Source organism: Salvia hispanica, chromosome 4 (genome assembly GCF_029641045.1).
Source record: "Salvia hispanica isolate PSC_SH4W2 chromosome 4, Shi_PSC_v1, whole genome shotgun sequence".
Taxonomy (NCBI): Eukaryota; Viridiplantae; Streptophyta; class Magnoliopsida; order Lamiales; family Lamiaceae; genus Salvia; species Salvia hispanica.
The window spans coordinates 9,799,825-9,827,307 of NC_142695.1; the positions used below are offsets into that span (position 1 = coordinate 9,799,825).

At 34.6% G+C, this 27,483-nt stretch overlaps 2 protein-coding genes and 1 pseudogene across 3 annotated transcripts; 1 reads left to right on the forward strand and 2 right to left on the reverse strand.

The window, feature by feature from the left end:
• The first annotated feature begins 2,584 nt into the window (after positions 1 to 2,584).
• Positions 2,585 to 3,933, forward strand: LOC125196936 (Matrixin family protein). The gene has a single exon (XM_048095601.2). It carries the CDS (start codon positions 2,715 to 2,717, stop codon positions 3,765 to 3,767), a length of 1,053 nt encoding a protein of 350 aa, XP_047951558.1. The 5' UTR covers positions 2,585 to 2,714; the 3' UTR covers positions 3,768 to 3,933.
• Positions 3,934 to 9,571: 5,638 nt separating this feature from the next.
• LOC125194620 (cleavage and polyadenylation specificity factor subunit 1-like) lies at positions 9,572 to 18,353 on the reverse strand (annotated as a pseudogene). Its single transcript, XR_016128655.1, has 19 exons — positions 18,226 to 18,353; positions 17,686 to 17,737; positions 17,476 to 17,595; positions 17,143 to 17,277; positions 16,075 to 16,203; positions 15,836 to 15,913; positions 14,919 to 15,050; positions 14,690 to 14,784; positions 14,060 to 14,256; positions 12,991 to 13,781; positions 12,785 to 12,865; positions 12,643 to 12,705; positions 12,410 to 12,487; positions 11,944 to 12,165; positions 11,659 to 11,784; positions 11,328 to 11,504; positions 10,498 to 10,683; positions 9,892 to 10,262; positions 9,572 to 9,807 (listed from the first exon to the last, which is right to left on the reverse strand). The product of XR_016128655.1 is annotated as a cleavage and polyadenylation specificity factor subunit 1-like (transcript).
• Positions 18,354 to 18,762: 409 nt separating this feature from the next.
• LOC148927212 (uncharacterized) lies at positions 18,763 to 21,416 on the reverse strand. Its single transcript, XM_089056524.1, has 8 exons — positions 21,407 to 21,416; positions 21,195 to 21,279; positions 20,984 to 21,101; positions 20,719 to 20,879; positions 20,506 to 20,623; positions 20,190 to 20,402; positions 18,909 to 19,004; positions 18,763 to 18,819 (listed from the first exon to the last, which is right to left on the reverse strand). Exons 1-8 carry the CDS (start codon positions 21,414 to 21,416, stop codon positions 18,763 to 18,765), a joined length of 858 nt encoding a protein of 285 aa, XP_088912650.1.
• Between the last annotated feature and the right edge of the window lie 6,067 nt (positions 21,417 to 27,483).

Here is a 27,483-nt window from a genome sequence, read left to right on the forward strand (position 1 = left end):
GGTATAGCTGTTTTGAATCCAATAGTAGAACTTGATATTATTAAGATCCCGGTACAGGTAGCTCGCAAATTAGGCCCAAAACTTAATGGGCATGTTTATTTATTAGACTTGGATCTGATCCAAATATTCTTTTTCCACACTAGACGACAGTTTTTGATTCATGAAAAACATTGAAAGTTGTTGTAAAATTATCAATCTAACTCTTCCAATTAAAATTTTATCTAAACACTACTTTAATCCCTTCTACACTCATTATATTTTAATCCTTACATTAATTCTGGCAATTAATTTCAATAGTACTTTAACGGATTATTCGATTTGCAATATTATATCTTAGGATTAAATATTTAGTGTGTTTGATTTATGAGATTGACTATAACTCAATTCTAAATGAATAATCATCTGATGATTATTCATAGTCAATTTTCTCAACTAAAATAATATTACAATGTAATCATAGCGGGATAATGCTCTAGTATATTAGTATTTTATCTAAAAAATTGAAGACTATCTAATCATATTGATTAAAAAACTGAAATTGACCAAGCGATATGCTAGTATATACAGAATGATTAACTATTTCCTAAGAAGAATTGAAGCTTACCAAAGGCAGCACAACGTTAATTGAATGTTAATTGATCTATTAGTTAATATGCAAAAAATAATTGATGGAAAAATGATACTCCCTGCTCCCTCAGTCGACAAAAATTAGATAATTTTATCATTTTGAGCCGTCCATCAAAATTAGACCAACCTTTTCCTTTAGAGCATCTCCAACCATTCCACTAAACTCAAACCTATTTTAGTGTAAAACTCACACTAAATATTGATTTTGTAACAACCGTTTACAATAAACTCAAACCCAAAAGAATATTCCTCACCCATTAACTTTTTATACTTTTCAATCATACCTATATGTTTTATCTAAATTACACACTAACCCTATGACACTTATCAATAACTTAAATTAAATTAAAAAATATGATAAATCTATTATTTATTAAACCAAAAAAATTACATAATATAGAAAACTTGAATACAATAAAAATACAAGTACTACAAAAGTTATCAAAAGGTATAAATAGGTTAACTAAAATTCAAAATTAAACTTTATTTAAAGATACCACAAGTATATACATTAGGTATCGTTTTAATTATTAATGTTTAACCGTTGTTTGTTATAGTACTTGATAACGTATATAGTTTGATATTATGCATTAGGCATAATATTTGTTTAAAATTAAATATTTTTTTGTCAATTTTTTAAACTAAAATAAATCAATTCTTAATATTAAAATTTAAAAGCTATCAAATTATGTAGAAATTTAATAAAGCATAACTAATCAATATCAACAGGCATAACTAATTAATATTTCTATTTGTTAATTTAGAAAGAAAAAAACTGTGTGTAGCTTTTTAACTAATCAATAATATGTGTATATACTAATATGGGCAAGCCCACTAATTAATTACCAACCAAATATTAATAGAATAAATTTAGGTTTTTTTCTATCTTCTTCTTCCCTACCGCTAGAACAGTGCCGGTAAGTTTTTGTTTTTGTGTATTTTTACTTCTCTCCCTTCCCCTCTTTCTTCCCTTTTCTTTCTTATGTTAGATAAATACTTATAAAATGATGTGGACTTGAATGTAATAAAACAAAATCTGAAAAGCTTTTTGGTAACTAAAGGTAACATTTAGTGCAAACCTAAAGATAGATATTTTTTCTTCAAAAACCTATAATGGGATTGGTTTTGCAGTACCGTTGGGGGTATTATTCTACTGCATTTTAAGTTTTGCAGTATTGTTGGAGATGGTCTTATCCCTCTTCCTTTATCAATTGCGCATTAAAATTCGCGTGATTTGTAATTTTATTTTTTATATATATTTGAGACATAGCAACATCATTCTTAGTCATGTTAGTTTTGCAACCGCCTGAAATATACTTAGAGATGATAGATGTTACATCATATAATTGGGTAAATACCCACCAAATTAACCAAAATTTTCCAAGCAAATTAGCCTATCTTGTACTCTAGTATATCAATATTACCAAATCAACTAAATTTCGTACTCAATCGGAGCTGAACATTTGTTTGTGCTAGAATTATATTATGGTCTAAAAGTCTGATACACGTTTCCTTAGTAAATCGAAAATAGTAAGTGGCGTGGGGTATACTAGGAAGAAAAAGCACCGAATTGGATAGGAACAACCGCAATCAAATCATTGCATTTAACATAAGTTTGGTTGAAACAGTTAGCTATATGTTCACCATTCCAAGCAACCATTCTTTACTTCAAACGCACAAAATCCCCCCAAAACTTCTTCCTCTCAACACAGCCATCGCTTGCTTCTGACAGCAACAACTACAACATTTCTCTCTTACACCATGCATTATATCCTATTTTTGAGAACGCTTCAAATTAAAACTCTTGATCATGTTTAGCCACCAAAAGGAATACATTCGCTTAAAATTCTTGATCAATCCCACTTTAAAACTAATTAAGAATCCAAATTAATTTATTACTCTTACCAAACTTCATTAAAAAGTCAAGATTAATAAGAAAGAGATTCAACCAACCAATCAACACAAGAATGTTCTCATTCATGCAAAAAACAATTGCAAACTTATGCAACAAAGCTAATTAGCCCTTTTCTTTATATCAAAGCTTGCATACCTCCTACCTTCATCTGTTACATCATTCAAAACAAACTATGTTGATATCATTTCTTTCTTATTCTTTCCTTGTCTCCTTCATCACCTCACCATCCAAAATCCACGCAAGAACACCTTCAATCTTCACCGTTAACCCGCAAAACACTTCCTCCGTGGCCGAAATCCACGGATACAAATGGCACGAATTCGAAAAGTTCCGCGGCGCAATCAAGGGCAGCTCCGTCAACGGCATTTCACAACTCAAGAGATATTTACACCGATTCGGATATTTAGAAGCACAAGCTGACGATGTATTCGATTCCAATCTCGAAAATGCAATAACCAAATATCAAGAGAAATTAGGGCTTCCGGTCACCGGCAAGCTCGATTCTCCAACAGTTTCAGAGCTCATGTCGCCGAGGTGCGGCGTTCCCGATTTTACTAGAAAGCTGCACGGCATCAGAAATTACGCGTACTTCGCAGGCCGCCCGCGGTGGGGGAGGAATATTCCGATGAAGCTGACGTACGCTTTCTCCCCGGAAAATCCGATCAATTCCTCTCTAAGCAAGGAGGAGATTAGGGTTGCGTTTCGGAGGTCGTTCGGGCGTTGGGCGTCGGTGATTCCGGTGGCGTTTGTGGAGGCGGAGGACTACGGAGGGGCGGACATAAAGATAGGGTTCTACAGCGGGGAGCACGGCGACGGGGAGGCGTTCGACGGGGTGCTGGGGGTGCTGGCGCACGCCTTCTCGCCGGAGAGTGGGAGGTTCCACCTGGATGCGGCGGAGACGTGGGCGGTGGACTTCGGGAGGGAGAAATCGGCGGCGGCGGTGGATCTGGAGTCGGTGGCGACGCACGAAATAGGGCACCTGCTGGGGCTGGGGCACACGGCGGTGAAGGAGGCGGTGATGTATCCGAGCCTGAGGCCGAGGGAGACGAAGGTGGAGCTGAAGATGGATGATGTGAAAGGGGTGCAAGCGTTGTATGGATCAAACCCTAATTTCAGTTTAGGGGCATTTTTAGAGTCGGATATTTATTCGAATGGAGGAAATCAAGTTATTAGCCTTACTCTGAGTTTGTTGCAATTCTTCACGATGCTGTGCCTCTGCATGTAGATTCTTTTTTTTTTTGTTTTGTCTAGTGTGTGTGAATTAATGTGATGATGTATATTTGTTTAAGTGTTTTATTCAATTTGTAGTAGAGGATTACTATTTTATAGTGGTACTTGGAAAAGGAATCGGTGATAATTGAGACATTTATACTCATTATACTTTCATTTTATTTCTGCTTTTGTAATTAGGGGCAAATTCATTAGAAAAATTAGTTGTATATATAAACCCGAGGAAAAATTCACATTATGCTTGATGTTTCATTTATATTTTAAAGCATTTACGTGGTTTAAGTACACAAGTCTAGGTCTTCGCATTATAGACGGAATGATGGTCATGTCATCACTAAAGGTCTTTTATTCAGTTGTTCGCAGAAGTAAGCTTGATTTTTACAATTTAGATAGAATTTGAGAATCTATCGTGAACGGTTTTAGTATTAGTTTTAAGTGGTTTTAGTATTAGTTTTAAGTTGAGCGTCTTCTGTGGATGAAAGCTTCAATCCTTTCTCCAACTCTTGAGTGTCTCTCTTTTATATTCTTCTCTTCTCTTGGGTGGCAAAAGTCCTTTTAAGTTGAGTGTAGGTCTTATTTATAATTGAAAGGTTGATGTATATGCCTTATTTGTATCCAATAGACCCTTTGGAATGCGGGTGTGGACTCGGTCAGGTAGCTGGTGTCGCCTATTTTAACCTTGTTGGGTGGCCCTTTCTAGAATCTCTTGACCATTTTCACCCGGACAGGTGGTTTACAATCAATTCTTCACCAGGCCCGGTACTCCTTTCTACTCTTCTGGAGTCACACCCTTTCTCACCTGACTAGGTGGTAATTTGACACCTATGTGACTCGGTCAGGTCCTTTGTTACTTCACTTGACTGGGTGGCTTTGAAAACCACTCCTCACCTCGCCGAGTGAATTTTTCTAAAGTGCAATTTATGACCTTTCTCGTCTTCATACTTCAGTTGTTGCTTACTTTCTTCTATCCTAAGCATTAGGTCATATAATAAAGTCAAAATGAGTCTACAGACTACACTTCACTTTAAAAGTGCATAAAAACATGATAAAAGAAAAGATCCACATCAATTCTAACCAAATCCTAATTGCATAGATTAATAGAAAGATAATTGTATGGTCATTATGAATATGATTTGGTTAAGAACTATGATGATACTTTTTTGACGATTATAACGACATTTTTTAGCTGGTGTTTTAATATTGTACAACTGGTGTTATATATATAGTGTAATGACATTGTATAACTTGTGTAAGATCTAGTGTGATGACATTGTACAACAGACGTGATGACATTACTTAACTGATGTAGTTACATTGGATAAATTGGTGTGCTTACATTGCACAATTGTTGTGATGACATTTCTAACATATTAACATGCAAAACATAGGAGTATAAACTTTCATATAAACATATGCAGTCAGAATATAAGTATAATCTTACTTTTATGTGACATATATTTATTTGAAAACAATTGAAATTGACAGAGTTATGTAGTACTCTATCCGTCCTACAATAAGAGTTACACTTTTCCATTTGGTTCGGCCCATAATAGAAGTCACACTTCATTTTTACTATAAATGGTAAGTAGGTCTCACATTACACTACCTCACTCCACTCACATTTTATTCTAAAACCAATATAAAAAAGTGGGTCTCATATTCCACTAACTTTTCCAATCCACTATTCTTTACATTTTTTAAACCCGTGCCCACAATCAGAGTGACTTCTATTGTGGGACTAATGGAGTATTTTTTTAGGAGAAAAAAATGGTGAGATTTAATTTACTACTCTGTCGCCTATTTTTCCGTCTTGGTAATATTACAGTGATGACATGGGCAAAGAAAATTAGATCAAATAGTTAATATTAGTTCTTAGTTATGCATTAAGGGTCAGTGTGCTTGTGTGAAGTTACATTTAATATATTTTGTGAAAAAAAAAATTAATTAAAAGAGTTAAATAAAGAAAATTATTAAAGATATTGTTCGAAAAGAAAAAAGTAGCTAGCCTTAATTTGTTAACTATAAATTTCCTTTTTTTCGTCTTGACAATATTGCCCATGTGATGACATTCTATAGTTAATAGACATGGCTAACATTTAATTGTGGTTATAAAACATTGGATTGAATAGTTATAATTAGATTTTAGACTTTAATTTTGTAGTATACATTAATCAACGGCCAGTGTGGGTGTGCGTTAAATTTCGTTAAAAATGTGCTGAACATCTCTATTGTGTGTTAAATTTCGTTAAAAATGTGCTGAACATGTCGACTTCATGCTTTGACTATATATCGATAAGACTAAATTATCGAAATAGAGCTTTATTTGTTGCCTCTCCACTTCTTGAGTATTTGAAAGATCTAATTCCCAATGAATAACAATAGTGAAATACTCAATAAAATCATAGTGCAAAACGTAGATTAAAAAAATAAAAATCAAAACTAGTGGATAAAATAATTGGTAGTAATTGATAGGTAGTGTTAATGAGGATTTGGAGTGAACCAAAAGGTTTGTGCAAGCCTCCTGCATATATGAGAGGGATGAGAGGGATAATAGATGGAAGATATCTTTGTATCCACATAATTAAAGATGCCAATATCTTGGCCGCCTCTTAGTGTCAAACGATCACCGAAATATATGGAGTCGGGTGTCAAGTTGAAGTCAGCCGCCGGAAGCGCGAATGAGTTGTTGTATCTGACAAACATTGCCAAACCATCCAATGAAGCCTCCATTTTGGTGAGTGTCCCTTTGTTGGCATCGATTTCATAGACTTTGAAATTAAAGGTTTTGCGTGGGTAGTCCATACGAACAGTTAAGGCGTATTTCATGTGGGATCCGTCGGGCCCGACACGCCTGTGGATACCACGCTCCACTAGAAATAGGCGGTCGGAATGCTCGTCCATCACCAGATAGCCGTGGTGATCAGATAATCTTCTGAAGAAGGTGTCGTCAACCTTGAAGTCACCCTCGGAATACAAGGGATGCTCCCACAGAAAGGAGGGAGATTCGAGGTCCCAGCACTCGACCGAGGTATGCGTTAAGCAGAAGAGGCGTTTCTGGCGGGCGGAGTAGGCGATATCACACGGGGAGCCAGGTGCTGCTGTTGTGGCTGGGGAAGCAGAGCTGAACGCGGCTGCTTTGGCAATTGTAGGTGATGATGGCGCGGAAGTCGTGGGCATCGGGAGAGGAGGAGGTTAGGATAATAAGGCCAACTAAGTTTGGGAAGCTTTATATGGCGACCGGTGATGGGATTGGAGAGGAAAGCCTGTTGGTTGTCTTGATTGAATAATGCCATCCAGCCGTGGTTACATCCCAAGTCATGTATTACTTGGCGGTGGCATCTCCTTCTTGATGCTCACCACTTTCTTCTCCGCAAGGCTGTACAACTTAGTACTATTCCTATCATCATCTGATTGTAGTATCAGCCAAGGGGATATTGATATTTCTGCTTGTCCAATAATTCCTATTCATACGGAATATAAATTGGAGACTCATTCTCCTCGGCATATTGGAGTATAATATAACAATATTCCTCCCTCCAATTAATATAGGAAGATTAAATTGAATTCACTCTACATAACTTGTGCTTCAAGTCTTAAGATTTTATTGTAATTAATATAGAATGATTAATAATATACGGTAATTAATAGTAATTTGAATTTAAGATTCACCCAATCTTATTATAACTTGCGCTCCAAGTTGAAGATCATCACCTCTTACTTATTTAATACTCCGTATAATAAGATATGCCCTAACTCTATAATCAACTATTACGCAAATGAAAAAGCTCCTAGTATTTGGAGGTGCGGCCAGATTAAATTTAGGGTTTAGGAAGAATAAATTGAATTCCAAGATTTTATTTGAGATTATGTAATTAGGGCTAAGATTTTATTTGAGATAGTATATAATTCAATCTTATAAAACTTGCGCCTCAAGATTTACTATTTGAGACATACATAATCAATTAATATAGGAGGATTAATTTCAAAGATTTCATCCCAATCTTATAAAATACTAATTTGTTGAAGATACGAATTAATAACAGTATCTATATATATACCCTATAATGCTATAATCAACCAATTACGCAAATGATGAAAATGCTACTAGTATTTGGAGGTGCGGCCGCCAGAGCCATATTACATGGGCGTGGGCGTAGGATGATGAGCACGAGCACGAGCACTAATCCATATCCATGGCTGATGCTGCCGCCCACATTCGACAGAAGGCGCGGTGGCATGGTGTACAACTTCTACAGCCTGGCCGATGAGGAGGTTGTGCTGATCAACAAGTACGGCCAGGGACCGGAGCCTCCCGAGATCCCGGACGACAACGCCCGGGTGGCTAGCATTGATGAACGACCGCAACGACGAGCTGTTCCTCTCCAACCCCATCACCCGGCGCCACATCAGGCTCCCCCCAATCCAGTCCCTTCCTGACCCCGTGCTCAACCTCGAGCGGCAAAGCCACGGTGTCGAAGCTAATCCTGTCTGCAGCCTCCCCCGGCTCGGAGGAGTGCCGTGCCATGGTGTCACAGCCAGGAGTGGGTCCCCATAGGGAAGCCATACATGGATCGAGAGAACAAGACTTTGAACTTGGTCTTTCCCAAGTCGTACGATGACTTTGTGTATTCTAGCAAGAGCAATGTGTTGAGTTGCTTGACCAAGTCGCAGCTCCACGAATCGGGGCTGGAGGAATGGGACCTGACGGACATGCATTCTCCCAAATTAGCTTGGATTCGGACGCACACCAATAGTCCGTCGGGCCGATTGATGATGAGCACCTGGCGTTGGCGTATGCGGAGCAGACGGATGAGCTGTTCCTCGTGTCACGTTTTATCCACAAACGCCAACACAAAACTGTCTTTTTCAGTACATATAAAATTATAAAGGAGGATGGATGGATTCGGACAGGATCGTCATTTTCATCTCATCTCGCCTTGTTTCTTGGAACCAATCACGCCTTTGCCATCTCCCATTTCAACCCCAATTCCATTCACTTCACCAACCATAAACACCATTATCATCGTCATCATCATCATCCAGATGTCGGAGTATACCATTGCGGCGACCATACTCTCTCAAATTGCTACTATCCCTTGCATCAAACCAATACTACCAATGTTGTCCCTGCACCCATTTGGTTTACTCCAACACTTGCTTCATTCTAGTATTTTTTTTTTATTATACTACTTACTTTTTGGGCTGCAACATGTTATTAAGTTTATCAAGTACATGAGTTAGCGTATTTATAGTGAACAATATATATAGTTGTTGTGATACTTATTAAGTATTTGTTGGTATGCTGCTAACATATTGGATTTTAAATGCACAAAAGCACGCCAATGTTGTGGTACTCCGTTAAGGGAATGTGCGTACATTTTCCGAGCGCACCAACAACTTACTTCAATTGAATTTCTTGCTCACATTCCTCAATTTTTACCACTATTTTCATCATAGTATCTATTTCAAACAAAATTTTATTTATCAAGCTATCATTCTCTATAGCATTTAGAGTTGTCGGACTAAAAAACAAAGAATGAATAATCAACTCAATATCCATCATATGCTGAGGAATATCACTTTTCCATTTTGCCATTTTGGTATGTCTCGAAAATTTTGCCTCATCCCAATTTTACTCTTATAATTGGTTTTTCAATCATTAAATTCCACATAATTTAATCTTTAAGAGATGGTTAATGATATAACTATTACAATTAGATTTAATAAATGAATATTTGCATCAAAATCTTTTAACATTATCACATGGTTACATTGTTGAGTAGAACTGATAAAAATTCATTTACAAATACAAGAAATAGACTAATTTAATGAGAAATATTAGTGTCAAGTTCTAACCTCAGCATATTACATAAAGATTAAAGGCCACTATTCAACACACAAGGTCTTCAACATGAAGTGCTCATAAGAAGCTTGTGGCAACACTGAGGTCATTCAAGTTGGACATGATCTGCATCCGTGTCGTACCAATCTGATTAGCAATTTCAAGTTGATCTTCGAGCGCCAGCATCTCGAAACTGCCAAAAGAGGGTAACTTTTTATTTCATAGACGGAGAAATAGGCTAAGTAAGGATGTGTGTGCGAAAGAGTAAGATACGTACTGCACGAGCAGCTCACAATCGACAATGCTGTCAGGACCTGGGCGATGAGCCTTTCCATTCGAATGGAAATGTCTGGAAGATCGTGGATTTAGTCCAGCGACATGGCAGACAGAATCTACGAGCTTTTTCTGCAATGACTGCAGACGGCGAAAGGTAAGTTCCTCCAGAGGTGCAATGCTGCCTTCCAGGGTACCAAAAAGTAAGGCAAATCGGTTTGTCTTATCAGAGCCAGGCACAGTTCGATCAGCAGATGTGGGAAGAAGCTGCAACCGTAGAAATTTGGTAATATGGGCGCCAACATGAAACTCAGCTCTCGACAGAAGCTTCTGTCCTTTCCAGCTCTCTGATACTTTTGGAGCATAATAGAATATCTATATGTTGCAAAAAAAAGGTTACCAGTTATCACATATAACCATTTATATATATGAGCATATCACAAATATTCAGAAAGAGAAAGAAGAAACACTATATTTATACATATATTTTTTAAACTAAGAAGAATATACTTCACTTGAAAAACACAGTATTAAATAGAAATCAAAAGGCAACCTAAAAAGGAAAAAACACACTCGAAATGTTTCATTATTTGTTCACAAATGTGCTAACCTGAACATTCTTCTGGTCATCTGAAACAGTGAGGCTGAGTGTGCTTCCATCGATCAAAAACTCAGTTGCTAAACAATCAAGTGACCCAAAATCTTTTGACAACAGATTGAGTTGAGAGCCCTGCTCTTTCCAACTAAGAAAATTTATGCTTTTGTGAATATCACCGAGAAGAATAAAATTTTTAACCTGCACAATTTTCATGATTAACAGCAAGTCCAGTAAAAAAGCTTGAAAGTTCATAATAAAGCTACAGTGATGCATCTCTTTTAGAGTTTTATAAAACCAAACAGGGTATAACAGATTGCAATTAACAAGATAGAAAAGCATTTTAAGTTGAAAGTTAAACATAGATTTCCTAGGAAAACTCGCCCAACCCATAAGTTTTTTCAATTCATGTCTTAACAAAGAATCTAAGCAATTGAAAGAGCATGTCTGCTATCTCAACTGAAAATTTTACACTGGCAACATTCAGCTCCCTTGCAATTGAAATTCGAGGATGTTGGCAACACCATATTCAGTGATAAAATAATCTTGAAAATATTTAAGATTTTGATGTCCATACTGAACAAGAATGACTAGGATGTTCAGTTGGGAACAAAGCAATTATAAATAGGACAAGTCATGCCTCTGCAACCATTAACCTATCTCTCTCTGTATAGCAAAATGCACCTGACAGAATTGCTTGGACCAAAGCATAGATTGAAGAGCAAGTGAGATTTGTTTCCATATAATTATAAGTTCACTGTTTATGCATCTATAACCGTCCTCGGGTCAAGGAGCAAACATATTTTAAAATACACATGTTTCATGTAGAATAAAGAGGGGCTTACGATGTTTAAGCTCACGACATAGAGAGGTGGGACATCATGAAAGGCAACACCGTTCAACTCAGAGCCAGTCCATTTGTGCAGAATAATTTTAGGACCTGAAGCAAGTAGTAAATGGCCTTGAAGTGAAGCAAGAGCTGATATAGCACCCTTCAACTCCTTGGAATTGAATTTTGTAACCTGAAAAGACTAGGATAAAGTTAAGCATTGAAGTATTAAAAATATAAAGGGCAAGATCAGACACCGATATGACTGGTTGGAACTCTGGAATAAGTCTCATACAACCCTCATATTAGTTAAAAGAGTCTAAAGAAAAACATCAAGCTACCTTCACCTGTATATTGTCTGAGATTCTTTCAACAGAATATAAAAGAATGCGTCCTCTTGCTGGAACATCCTCTCCTTGTACATAAGCAGTTCCAATTGCCAAAAGTGTCTCATTTCTTTGTGCAGTGGTGTTCTGAAAGTACATAAACACAACAGGGAATATGAAAACTCCACAGATATCTGACCATCTTCATAAAGAAAATGGCAAAACCAGATAGCACAGGGGAAAAATGGAGAAAACAACAATGTCAAATGTCCAATGAAGCAGCAAAATATGTGAAGTTGAGCTTACAAATAACGTCACCACTCGCACAGTAAGAGCGTGTTCAGAAGTTTGCATAGGAATAGTAGCCCAAGTCTGCCAGGGGCCATTTATTTTCTCTGGTTCCATAATCCGAACCTCAAATTCTTCCATGGGATATGTCCCCTCCATATTAATGTTATCAGGCTCAAACTGATTTCCGACTTCTTGATCAACAAGAGATGAGAGCACTTGATTAAGTGGCTTGAGCACCTACATGAAAAATCAAAAGAACGGTTAGTTAACCCAGCTTTAACTTTATATCTTATTATCATTTGGTAATCGCAATATGGAGAGGCAGAATGGGGGGGGGGGGGGGGAGGCAGAACGGGGTCACGTAAGTATTCATGGAAACAGATTTAAATATTCAATAAGTTTGTGTGCTGATGGAAACTAAATACGAAACTGATTGCTGATACACTAAAGAAAAAGACTGCATGATAGAGATTGCCCTTACTGGAACAGAAACTATAACAGGGTACAAGTTCTTCACTGCAAAATAGGTAACTTGATGTGGAGTCCCCTTCAGCCCAATCTGCCAGCACTCCCAATAGCCAATGGAGAGAGAGCAAAGGCACCCATACAAAACACAAAGAAAAGCAACTCGCATGAGCAAATTAGGCACATATGACCAATAGCATACAAATTGACTCGTGGAGAAGAGAAAATTGAGAACTGATGGACATGCACCTTTTGTACAGGCCAATAATTGTCATATGATAAAGCTGGAAGCTGGCATATTTTCAGAGCACCCTGAAAATAGGAAGATTATATATTGCTCATTGACATAGCAAACAAGGTTCCGGCAGAATTACATAATTAGAATGCTAACCTCTGAAGTTATACATATAAACCCATGGTTGCAGTTAACATTGTGAAGAACGGTGAAGGCTACTATAGGTCCATCACACCCCTTAAACAGAAAATGATAATAGTGATTAATGAGCTCATTAATTACTGGAAAACTGGAATACGAATATTCTAGTATTACAACAAAATGCTATAAGAATAGTTGCTTAGTAATTGAATCAAACTAACCTGTGGGTGCATCCGAAGCCGCTCTCGAAACATCATAAACCACATTGGCCTTGAGCCAGAAAGAAAAAAACCTTGTAGACCACCAACATTCTTGAAAACAGTGATGCGCTGTGAGCAGACTCCAGATGGTGTCTCTTCTTTTGCATATGTGTCCAAGGGGACACGAACAAATCGTAAATTTCTAAGCCTAGATGCATTTGTATTGCTAAGATTAACAGAGTTCTGAGAAGAAATGACACCCTCAGTCCTGAAAGCATTATCTGAAACTTCGTAAATGTAAGCATGATAACAAAGAATGGTCCCATCAGACAATATTCCTAAAAGGAATGGCCGGTTATGCTCTGAATCCCATCTCCGCATAGACAGCTCAACCACCTTTATATTGTGAGTGGCCTCTTTTCTGACTTGTCCAATATCTTCAGAATCTTTGTTTGTGAGGTTAATATGATTATTCGCTGCGCCATGGAAAAATGTATCTAAGATGTGGCTCCTTCCAGATACAAATTTATCGACCAAGAAAACACTGTTAAAGTTAGGTACATCAAATATCTCCAGATCTCCATTGTCATAGCATAGAACACAGTACACGTCACCATGGTTATGTGTTGAACCATCAGCCCCATCAATAGCCTCACCAATCCCAGTAGAAAGCCAGGCATCAGTACTTGTCTTACGAATCCATGGTTCGGGACCTTTATCATGATAGAGATTAGAGAGTGCAAGCTAATACCAACTTATCAAGTTTTCAGATACTGGTGGATTGATGACTGAAACAGAGCAGGTGGATGGATCTGGAACAAAAGAATGTCAAGAAAGGTGAAGTATACCATACGATGCTTGGAAATAAGTAAAAATATCTGGTTGTACCCATAAATGTGTCTCTGAAATACAGAGCATGCATGTATATAGGTTGTAGACTACAATGTTAGGTTTGCAAGACTGATCTCCAAGGGATACAAATGTTATTGCATTTTGTATATTTAAATAGAAATAAAGATTCTTGAAAGCAAAGTACATACAGCGAACACAGCCAAGTAATTGCAACTCTATAAACTTTGTCCACACATACCTCCAACAAGAAGCTGAATGCTTCCATCAGTCATTCTCAGCAACACATAAGGATCAGCTATGGAAACTGAGGACACAGTTGCCCCATCAGAAGCTGCATTCATCTCTGTATTGGAAGATTTTAAGCTCAAATCTTGAGTCATAAAAGCACCATCAAGTATCCAAGCACCACGAGCAAATACTTGGATAACTCGACGTCTGTTTGAATATTAGCATGAAACATAGTCACTTATTAGAATTTCCATCAAGTTATTGTGCTAAGATAAACTTTTTCTACATAAGCAGGAATCCATGCATTCAAAAGCTAGGAAAGATTTTCAAACTAATGTCACAGAAAGTTTTGATGCACCAAGGTGCCAAAACACTCTCCCTCTCATAATCTTATAAAGAAGAGAACTTCTCACCATCAAATCTCCTAATAAAGCATATTTGTGTGCTGTTAAAAAACAGCTGACAATAAGTAATTTGATCCCCCAGCATAATTTAGTCATTAGCAGAACCATTTTTCACCTCCTTCCAGAAAAGGACTAATTTCTTCCAGAACCTCCAACCCCTTCCCAATAACACATGCGCGCACACACATACCAGAAAGATGTTATATGATGGTTTATCGGTAGACTAAGAAACACACCTTCCAAATAAATTTCCTGCAGCAACTGTAGTTCCTTGGACGTAATAGTCCACATTTTCAGTTACCTCCTCAAGATTATTAGCAGTTTGCAATACCTGTAGAGTAAAACAAGAACAGAATACAACTGTAAGAAAATAAGAGGTCAAGGCAATAAGAGTTTTATACAACAGATAGTGATTAATTTCCAAATGGTATCTTCTTCGGAAGGACAAGGTGAACAACAGCATACCATTGTACGATTTTCCAAACTAATAATCAAGTATGCATGATATTCATCCTCGTCAGCTACTCCTTTAGAGGAGTCACTGCGCGAATTTTTGTGGTAGACAGTCTAAATTCCTTTGCAACCAGGTAATGATTCCTTCAGAAACAAGGTATAAACAAACTCATGAAACAATCAAGGAGAAACTAAAATTCTCTTAAAGCTTTACATTCTGCAAAGAAGAAAGAAGCTCTCAATACAGTTACTCAGCCTTAATTTAATTATACAACTTATACATAAGACATTACGTTTAGTACCCTAATAGAAAAAAGATGTATGGAGACCAAATATGTAATATTTAAGACCCTACAAAAAGGACAATTTCAAAGTGTAGATCAAACATTTTATTTATTTATTTTGCATTTTCTTTATATATATGTTTTCTGGGAAGATAAGGAATATTAATCTAGCTAAAAAAACAAAAGGGCTTGGTATGATTGACATCCCAACTACTAAGTTCCAATGTTGAAATAGAAATTTGACATTAACAGATTCTAAGAAGAGATATTCTTATGTTTTTTTTTTAATCTTAATTTGACAGTTTTTCAAGAGAATTACAATGAATTTCATATACGATATAAATGGCCACAAGTGTGTAGCCTAATAGTTTTACCAATAGAAAACTAAGTTTATAAAACTGACGGCATCACATGACAAGCTAACAATGTAAGAATAACCACAACCTACATGGTTTTTTACTTTTCATTCTCTGTTCTAAAAACAAACTGACTTATTCACAGATAATTCATTCATATTACTACTAGACATTAGAAAAATCATGTGTAGGACAGTAGGGTAAAACATCTTCCAGAATTATGCAAGAAGCACAGCAATAACCAGATATTTAAAAAGCCCATGTAGTGAGAAAAAGGAGGTGTACACACTTGAGTTATTGTATCTGGGCGGATTGATTTTTGAAGTACAGTGAGAGCACCATTTTTTCCATGGCCAGAACAGCATACCTAGAGAGGGGATGCATACATGGTTTGTATATCAGATAACAAAGGACTGTAAATTTCTGAACAATGAAGGACAATTTAATAAATAAGGACAACACTTTTAGCAATGCATTGGTTATCAACTGATAAGCCAACTTAAACTGAAGAATGAAGCTACAACTAACCAGTTCATGATTACTTTGCTTTGCAACTCCTGTAGCATTTGGATCGCCATTAATTCTCAAACCATAAGAGAAATCCTTTAGTGGACCAATATTAAGCAATGAATCCCGTACTGCAAAGGTAAAGTTTTTCTGCAAAAAACCAAACAACCAACTCATCTCTTAAAAAATACTCCAGAAAATTCTAAAATATATTTCAGTATAAATGCATTAAAACCAAATGTCAATTCAGCAGCTTAGAATGAAATTTATCAGCATACTATGAGAGATCTGACATGACATCCAATCAAGTTCATCAAGGTCAAATTACAACAGAAACAAAATCCAAGATAGGAAACCATAGGATATCATCTAGTTAATTCATATGACTTCACATTCGAGATGAGTACAACCTCAAGTCCATAAACATAATATCGCTGTTCTACAATTAAGATTGCGCTTCAGTAAGAAACTAAGATGCAAAGTTCAAAGCAGCTAGAATTTTAAAAGGCTTGTCAATGTTTGGAATTTATCAATCCTAGGGGAGAATGTAAAGAAAACATTACAGTCCCAAACTTACAATGAGAGATCCAACAACAATAAAAGCAAGTCAAGGTGGTCTGGTGAAGTTTAGTTTTTACATTCATCCTCAAAGCAATTGTTGAGCCTTCTGATTGAAATCTTTGATAGATAAATTATAAATATGGGCCGTATTCAAAGCAATGTATATTTTTAGGCTCTCTTTTGAGAAGATTCTCAGAATATGCTTAAAGCATTTTCCCAAACAAAATTCAAGCTCACAAAGAGAGGCTGATGTTATATAGAGCACCAATGACTATAAAAACAAACATCGCAGATAAGCTGAAGAAGCATCTTCTACGATCCTAATGAAGAGAATAAATGACAACCTTGATGTCAAAGCAATATATGATGCGTATAGAATTTTCTTGATGCTAAAACAATTAAAATTTTAAGGTTAGTTTTAAGAAAAAACAGGCCAGTTCTCTTTGAGCGTGGTTCTACTTCACATTTAAAAATCATAATAAAATTAACACAATGGAGCTCAGCAAAGAATGCAGATCATGGTTTAACCTGAGCTATTTGAGCATTGTTTGGACCTGTGCAATAGAATGTAAGTTCCTCGCTGGTAATCAAATCCTGCAATGCATCAGAAGGAGATCTCCGCAGTCTCTTCATTGAAGGGGCATCACTTTCAATATCCCCAACCTAGAGATAAGGAGAACATACACAGCCCATGTTGAGTTAACTGTGCCTTAAGATACATAAAAAAAATTAGAGACTTACAAAACCCATGGCTAATATTATGCCAGCACTTAAGAGTCCGCATTTCAATATCAAGTCTTATTTTAAGAAAGCAAACTTGAAATATACTCATTCTGAGTTCTAACAGTCAAAATGACAAACCTCTTCCTTTACACCAGGACTTAGCGTCGGAGCTCCAACTCCAGAATAGTACTGTACAAGCAGACTATCACCCAACCGACTGCCCAAGAAGAAAAACGAGCTTCCAATGGTAGTAATGTCCTATAAAAAATCAAGTTCAATTGATGAAAAATCTATCATTACAGATCTTCATCAGGTAATGTGCAATAACATGAGCTTAATGTGGCTGACCGATGTAAGGACTGAAGCTCTTGACTTCATCAGTTCAAGCCTCTGAACAACTCTGCAGAATTGAATAGGACAGCATATCAAATATACAGTATATGGACTACATAAGTAATGTCACCGGCCTAGTTTTTACACAATCAAAGGCAAGCCAACAATGCATAGCCCAGGCATATTTATACATCATATTCTACACTTGAAGCTTAACTGCTTAAGTATCTCATTTTTGCATACTCTCAACCAAAATGATAACACATCACTAGGAAGTCTTTCAAACCAGATCTGCAGAGGTTTAATTTGGCAATATTTGAAAAGCTATAAACATAACATAAAGAAATTTACAGATATTCCCAGTAACACGCTTTACCAACAGATCATAAGATAAAATTGTTGAGCCAGATAAGTCAGCAAAAGAATATCTAAACACCCATGTCAGGAACAGAATATGCAAAATTAGATGCAAGGGTGACTTAGTTAAACAAAATGAATACGGCACTTCCGTATGTCTCCAATAAGAGAACCAAGTGAGAGTAATAAATCGCCAACCTCCCATCATAAACAAGAGTAAGCAAAAGCAGCTCCCCAGATTTAGAGGAGAACGCACCAACATCATTAGTTAACCATGTCGCAGTGGCGGCATCAAGCTCCGTAGTAAATCCAGACCTAGGCATCTCTTGACTGAAAGAGGAGTGCATATACATTAGAAATAATGCAACTTCTTAGTAATAAAGGCTAGGTTGAGATATCAAACATTCTAACCAAAGTTATTAACAGTAAGTACTATGTTTACAAATATCACCTTTTAAACCAGCAAACCTATACGTACACTAAGTAGTTTTATTAGGAACGGGATGGAAGAACAATGTATAACCTATCCTATAAGGTGGCACTGTGCTTTGTGATGCACTTATTCCTAATGTAAATCATTATAAGAGGCAAAGTCAACAATGAACCAATAGCTTGTCTAATAATACATGCACGGTCTAACTTAAAAAATTAGTAGATTATATTGAATGGTAATACATCCTTATCCACATATTATAGAGAAAAGAAGGGGGAGAAATAAATAGTGAAGCTGAAATTTCAACTTTCATCTGCGGGAACAGCAAAATTGTTCAACCCCAAGTGACATGAAGCAGACTGATCAATTAAGCATCATCAGATATAGAGCAGGACAAAAAGAATGGAAAAGCATTTGATTACGAAGATGCAATGCCAAAAGAGCAAACCTGGCTATGATAATGAATTGCATTCGCACCAATTACAAGAACTCCACCAATAGGTGAAGGAACTGCAAGAAGCTTGTACGCATCATGAGGGAGATTCTGAAAATCATATAGAAAAATATAGTAATTAGTTCATATTAAGGTTGGAAATTGGAGGGTGGTTAGCTTTAAGCTAGTGTACAAACTCCAACGTTCTTCCTTTGTAATCTATCAATGCGTAAGAAAGGTACAAATAGAAGATAACCAAGGCATCATAATGAAGGCTTTCTCAACGATGGATGTAGGTCATTAAGTAAACCTCTAGCACCACAAAAATATGCTATCAACGTTAGCACGTAAAGAAAAAATATTCCCAAGACATGACATGATAAGCTCTTAAAGAGAACCACTGATTAGACCAAGCAATGGCTACAAGTAAGACTACTTTACAGCAAATCAGAAGAGTCCTCTTATTAGAGACCTTTGGTGTACCCAAAAAAATTATGAAGTTGAATTGAGAATTTAATCATTTATTATAAAATTGATTACCACTTAGTTGCTGGCAGTCAAGAGTGTCTCACTGAGTTGGAGTCGTCTATAGACTGCACTCTCACTTAATTTAATCCACAACCACATTAAATTATAACTTATAAATTTTAACTGAAGAAGGTCAAAATCTGGTAACTACAACCTTAAAGCATAAAACAGATTTTTTTTCTTTATCACTAGCACCAAATTATCCAGATTAGAGAAGATTTTGACAATTCCACCTACTCAAAGGAAAATATACAGAAAAGATCTATGCCGTAGACTTCCCAAACTAGTTTTTTTGCCCTGTAACCAATAAGCTCAACTTAAACTTGAGATAAAAGGAGCGGCAATGATGAGAAAGTCAATAGAACCAAACAAGTAATAGTCAGTCTCTGCCTTTTAGAATACCACACTTGATAGAATTGAATAATGCAGTCATTTTAGAAATCAAAGCTATCAAAAAAGATGATCCCTAAAACAAAACTTAAACATTGTCATAAATTCAAAACACAAGCCAAATATCTTTATAAGGATCTACTCCCCACCATTCACTTTCTGCCTTTTGAGAGCCTCAAAATCAGTGTCATCTTCACATGCATCAAACTCCATATCTAAGCATCTCTTCACAGTGCCTTCCTCAATCCATTTAGAATTATTGTCATTCTCTATACTGGACAAGTCAGGTGTGTGAAAGCTTTTCGAGAGATCTGTGAAGTAAAAAAATTAATAACAGAATAAAACCAATAGAAGAAGAAGAAGAAGAAGAAGAAATACCTCAGCAGGATCATCTCCAAACAATAGATTAGACAGCTTCACCTGAGAACTAATAGGTTCTGAAACAAAACCTTCATGAATATATTTTTCAACAATTTCAGGAGTTTTACAGACTTTATTCACAGTAAATGGATGGCTAACTGGATAATCAAAATGATCCTTCAGTTGAACTTTAAACAGAAAATTCTTTCCACAAAGCCTGTCCTCCATCGCCTAGGAATGGAATGAGTTAAATGAATCTGCAACAAAAATAAAAGATACCATAAAATATAAAAAAAAGTATTAAAACTGTTGCATTTTTTCTTATTATACATACCTCATCCGCATCAACAATATCATCAACGTTCAAATCCAATAGTTGAATAGCCTCTCTATCCCAAAGTAGAAGTGAAATATTGCTAGTGTCATCCACAATATTTAAAACAAATCTGTACCTACAAAATATTCAACTTTTAAAAAATTAAAAAAATGCTATAACTCTGATTAATCAAACTAATCGAACTACTATAACAATAATAAAATGAAACACCTCCTTTTGGCATAACCAGAAGTCTTCTTACAACGCACACAATAATACTTCCCGGGGGCAACTTGTTCAAGCTTCTTCACACAAATCTTGCAGGACTCATAAAACCATTGACATAGTGACATTCCACAGAAATAACCCTTCCAAACACCCAATATGAACCACTATGTGAATAAGAATAAGACACAAACTAAGTTGAGATTTTAATCAGTAAAGTAATAACAACAAAAAAAAAAAGCAAAATTATATATAAAAAAATATTCACTACCTCAAGACACAGGACATCCTCCAGACTCTTCAGTTGCAGGTCATCAAACTCACTGTTTATGTTCTGTCCAACCTCACCTAATGACACCATATTCATGAAAGTTGGATCCACAGATATCCTAAAACAATAAATTAAGTTTAAGAATGTTAAAATTAATGGCATAATATAATTACTATACAGTTAAAAAATTCAATAACAGTTGTTATCATACCTGCTTCTAAACTGCTTAACCTCACTTATATCAGCATTGATAAAAACTTGGGAGGAATTAAAATGTGTTGACACACGCATCTCACCTAAAAAAACAGTTATTGAAATAATGATTAAACAAACTTACAGAAATTATAACAAATTAAAAAACTAATAGAAACAAAAAAAAAAACTAAAACAAACAGAAAAATAAATATTAGTGAAATATATTACCTCTAAACATATTTGGCCGGCAAAATTGAACAATTATTATAGGTAGGGATGTCAGTGCAGCCCGAATCCGATGGACTGGCCCGAAAAATCCGCCAAAATTACAGGGTTAGGGTCAAGAAATTGCAACCCGATAATGAATCGGGCTTAACGGGCTAGCCCTATAGGGCTATCGGGTTCTATCGGGCTGGCCCGACGGGCTACCAGGTCAGCCCGTCGGGTTATATAAAAACCTTATAAATTATTATATTAAATGCCTGGTATCAATATGACTCTTAGTCTTCCACTTAAAATTTATTATTTTTTTTAAAAAATGACGTTTCCACTTTCACTTTCTGGATCCCACAATATTCTCAACATCCTAAATTCACTTTCACGGTTTCACCTCCAATCCGTCTCACTTCACTTTCAAGTTTGATCAGGTGCTTTCACAGTTTCACCGCCACCATCTAACTCCTCTTTCAAGTTTCATTTGGTGCACTCTCTAATCTCCCCCTTCTCTTTCTTTTTATTTATTTGTGTATCAGTGCATGTCTATGTTCATATAAATATGTTTGATAATTTAATTTCTACAGTATTTTTAAAAGTTCTATCCTTTCCGTATATTCTTATATATCTATAGACCTGCAAAAGTGAATTTTTTTGTTAGGATTTAAAAATTGGATTTGCACTTTTTTGTTAAAACCCTAACTTACCGGATTTGTTTAATGAATAATGTATTGCTTTTGTTTTTTAGCTACTGTTTGATTAGTTGCTTCATTACTAAATCCACATTTTTTAATTAAATATTGATAGCATTCACTTTATATAGTATGTGTTTTAGAACTCTATACTAAACAAATATAGGTGATTATTGATTACAGCCGATGCAAAACAGAGGCATTTAGTTAGTTTATACATTGGTTATACTTATACATGATTATTTTATTAGTGATTAATCAATGCTAATAATATCTATACATATATAAAGGGGGAGTTTTGAGAATATTTACAAACTGCCATTATAAATTAAAAATTGTAATTTAATATAAACTCTTTTTTTATATGAATCTATACATCTCAACGGCAATTTCACAGCTCTCATTGAATGTACTGATAAATATTGCAACAAGAAGACTAGAAAGAAAGCTGTACAGTCTAATATTAATAAATTGAGTAAATGTATATAAGTTACAATCGATAATTGATGTCATAAATTTGAAGAAGTGAAAAGTTTTATAGGATTATTATCATGTAAGTGGAGAAAGTGAAAGGATTTTGAATAAATTCCTCATATTTTTATTCACACTATAAATATATGATACTTGGGTAGCTAAAAATCCAATCACTCACAGTTTATTTTATACAAAATTCAGATTTGGTAGTTTTTGTTCTTACTAGATAAAAAGTTCCACATCATATCATGATTCTTCACCTTGGTCAGTGATCTGCATCCTTTCGTTGTATTTGTGTTTGTGAAGTTGCACTCCCCAGGAACTAAGAATGAGCTTCAACCTTAATCTTCTTCAACAATAAATAAGTGGGGAACAAGCTGAACGGATGAATTGTGCATGTATGGTGAAAGGAGTTGCAGCAGTCGACGATGGCTAGGCGCCAATCGTGTTTCCAGCTATAGAAACGTAAAATATAAAGAGAAGAGAGGGTGGCGATAGCATTTCTGGGAAGGAAAAAAAATTATACAGAAGTGAGAGGCAGGTTGCTTATAATCCTTTCAAATAAAAATTATACAGAAGTGAGAGGCAGGTTGCTTATAATCCTTTCATTTGAAATTTGATATAGCCAGTGAGTTTAAGAAATTAAACGATTGTGTGTAAAATTGTAATATTGGCAGCTTATTTTGAGGGCTGAATTTTAGGGATATTAGTTACAGTACCATATATTGATTTGGCCATATCTTTCTTATTTCGCACGCATATTCGTATATAACAACAATTGGAAAAACTGATGAATTTTAATTGAGAAATTATTTTTATCATAATATATTCTATAATATCAATATAGTTTTTTAATTATGTATATATCTTGAACTATATTTAGTAAAGATAAATAATTTACGATCAATCCTATAATAATGGATAAATTATAGTAGTACATATTGTGCTCTATATTTAATATAGATAAATTAGTTAAATTCTATCCCTATATAAATACGAATATGAATTCAAATTTGTGTTAAGTTTTAAATTTAAGAAAAAATACTTTTCTTTTAAATTTGGTCACAAATTATAAATTGTTTTTGTTGACTGATTCTTTCAAAATGATCTCAATTGAATTATATAATCATATTCATGGATTCATTTAAAGTTTGAAAATTGATTCTAGAATATTTTATAGAAGATGTGACTTGTGAGTGTATCTATTTTATCGATAAAGAAATTTAACAATGTACATTTAATTCTATATGTAATATAGTGCATACTCGCTCCAATAAGGCAATAAATAATACCATTGGATAGATGCTTGGAGAATACAAGGAAGATTTTTTTTGGTTTACCGTTCACATAGCCCTATTGTAAAGCACTTTCTTGATATGAGCATATAAACAGATTTAGAGCCAAGATTCATGTAAAAAAACCTCTACTATCAGCAAGGATTATCAATTAGGCCGACCCAGTGTAAGATATGAAATAAAGATCTAAAATCTCTAAAATAGAATAAGTGATCAACAAAGTAAAATTGAACTGGGACGGAGGGAGAATTTTATTGATATTTGATTCATTTGTAGGTCATGATGAGTATAATTTAAAGTAAAGGGTTTAGGATTTAGGCAAGGTTTGGGTTTTTAGGGTTTAGGATTACTATATTGCAATGAAATAAAGTTCGGCTAGAAAGTATCTCACCAGTGCAAACTTAAATTATAGCTTTTAATTTCTGTAACTGTCACTATTTTAAGGTATTTCTTAAAATGATTTTGGCTAAACAATAAAGTGTGGGAGTTTTAATAAACGCCGCTGAACGGTTACATTTAATAAAATAATAAATAGTACTATATAATAAATGGTAATGGAATTAGTCGTTACTGTTACACTGATTAGAGGAGTTGTAGAGTATAGTAGTAACACTGATTAGAGGAGTTGTAGAGTATAGTAGTAGTATAATTTATTAATTAATGGAATAAAGTCAAACATTTTAGTTCACAAATTGGTACTGTTACATATTTAATAGAATTAGCCTTAAAACTATAATAAATAAAATAATACAATGCAAAATTAAGCATCCCATATGTAATAATAGTAATATGTTATTTTAATTTCTTTATTTTGCTACTTTTATTATTGTACCTTTTGAGGTTGTTTATAATACTTTTTTTCTTAACTTACAAATTATTATTTTATTTACTAATGTTAAGTTTTATTAATATTTATATATTTGTGCTTTTTATTTGTTTTGTAATTTTTCATTTTATATTTTACGACAATATTATTATCTCCTAATATTTTATTTATAATATTATATATTTTATTAGATTTATATACTCTTGATATATATTTTTACATTTTTGTTAATCTATATTGTCACTTATTATATTTATTTAGAATATTAATTAAAATAATAGTGTGAAAATATTCTAAGTCGCGCATAGCGCGTGGGTTAATACTAGTTTATATTTATAATGCAGATTTATAATTGTTAAGAATGGAAGATTCTTCTCCAACAATTAATACTGAAAATGTGGAGACTCCAGGTGATTCCAAGCCTAAGAAGAGACTAAAGACTTCTGATGTTTGGAATAACTTTACAAATGAAGAACCCGACAAAAATGGGAAGAATGTTAAGTGCAATCATTGTCTTCAAAGATGGAAATATGAAGGTACGAAAATGAGAACTTCCACTTTTAGTCGCCATATGTTGGTATGTAAGAAGAAACCGAATTTTGGAGATGTGGGTGCTATGCTTATTAATCATGATGGCAAGTTAAAGGGTAAGGATAATGTGATAGACCCAAAAATATGCCGAGAATTGATGATTAAAGTATCAGTTGCACATAATCTTCCATTAAAGTGGGTTGAATATAGCGAAATGCGAGTTTTTTTGAAGTATTTGAACCCGGATATGAGGTTTATCTCTAGAAATACGCATGCCTCGGATGTGATGAAGTTGTATGAATTCGAAAAGAAAAAATTGAAGATAAGATTGAGTAGTCTTCCTGGAATGTTGTGCTTGACTTCTGATATTTGGACTGCTTGTACTAATTCGGGATATATTTGTTTGACTGCACATTTTGTGGATGAAACATGTAAATTGAATAGCAAAATACTTGCATTTTGTTCAATGCCTCCTCCACATAATGGAGCTGAATTAGCTCAAAAGATTTCTGACATTTTGGTGGATTGGAACATAAATAGGAAAGTCTTTTCTCTGACTTTGGATAATGCTTCTGCTAATAATTCCATGGTGAAATTGTTGAAAACAAGACTTCAGTTGCAAAACTCATTATTGTGCAATGGGGAATATTTTCATGTGAGATGTTGTGCACATATCCTGAATCTTATCGTACAAAAAGGTTTGAAAGTAGCTAGTGATGCTTTAGATAAAATTAGAGCAAGTATCAAATATGTAAAAGCATCAGAAGCGAGAATGATCAAGTTTAAGGAATGTGCACGAAAAGTTGATATTGAATTTATAGGCAATGTTCCTTTACTTTTCTCCAACTGCTGAAGATAAGAATCAACGTTTGCATCCCAAATTGTGCAAAAGATCCTGTTGTGACTGCAATAAAAGGGGAAAAAAAGATTAATAAGAGCAGAAACCTTGATTAGATATTTTCAACATTGTTTTCAAACTTACTTCTCATTTGCAATTTCAATCTCAATAAGTCTACATTTAGGCTGACATAGAACTCTCCCAGGTGCAACAATCACTCCAATTACATCTACAAAACTGAAAAGTTAATATCTGGAAAATTTTAAAGTTACAAAATATCCAAAAATATGCAAACATAATACCAAAAAATGTTTCTTCAGCAGCTCTGTCAAGCCTTGCAAAACAGAAATAAAAAGAACACTAAAAAAATACTCAATTAGACTATCAGTTATTAATACAAATATTTACTAACTAATATAAATATTAATATAATAAAAAATTTCTAAATCGAATATATCATATATATGCACATAGGGGAGTGATCAATTGCTAACTCATCATTTAATTGCTAACTACAACTAATTTAAGGCTACATGATTTTAAAAAAACGTGTGGTTTACAATTTGCCACGTGTAATTTTTGTTTTTATTTATTAAATCGAAAAAAATAATTAAAAAAACGCCAAATTAGGGTTTTGGATGAAAATGTCAATATAGTGTTTCGAAAATATCAACACAATGCTTTGAGAATGTCAACACAAATTTATGATTGACATTGTATATGCTTTATATTGACATATTATCTTAGCTGTATTGACATTAGCCTGTGTACGAAAAATACGAAAATTCTAGATTTTTTTTTTCAAATTTTGACGTCGGAACATATGCATGTAGTATATCGTTGGAATCCTTATAAAACTATCTTTAATTTGATATATGTTATATGAATTTAAAGTTTTGGGATTTCTTTTAAAAGTTAGTTATAACTAACTTGACATTAATACCCCTATTGATTTTTATTGGAATTAATCCTATAGCCTTATTGACGTTTTTTGTTGATCGTATTGATATTTTGTGGTTAATGATCTAGGCCTTTAATTTGAATATCTAATGGCTATTATTGAGTTGTAGTTAGCAATTAAGCATTGAGTTAGCAATATAACACTCCCCTATGCACATATATATAAGTTAATAGTAATTTTACTAAAATATTTTAAAAAATAGCATGTCCAAAATTCGGCCCACTAAATTTTAGAAGTTTCCATTAATATAGCTTAAGTTAAGGCCCATTAAATTTATGCATTTATTAAATTATTATAGGAGTGGTTGGAGAGGGGTATTTATATGGCTCCCAGGTTCCCCATAAAAACATCATTATGAGTGACCTTTTAGATTATAATAATCAGAAATAAACAATAGAAACAAAATCAAATAATAAAAAGAATACTGAAATATCTGATACAACTATTCTAACAATAATATAGATATTTACAAACT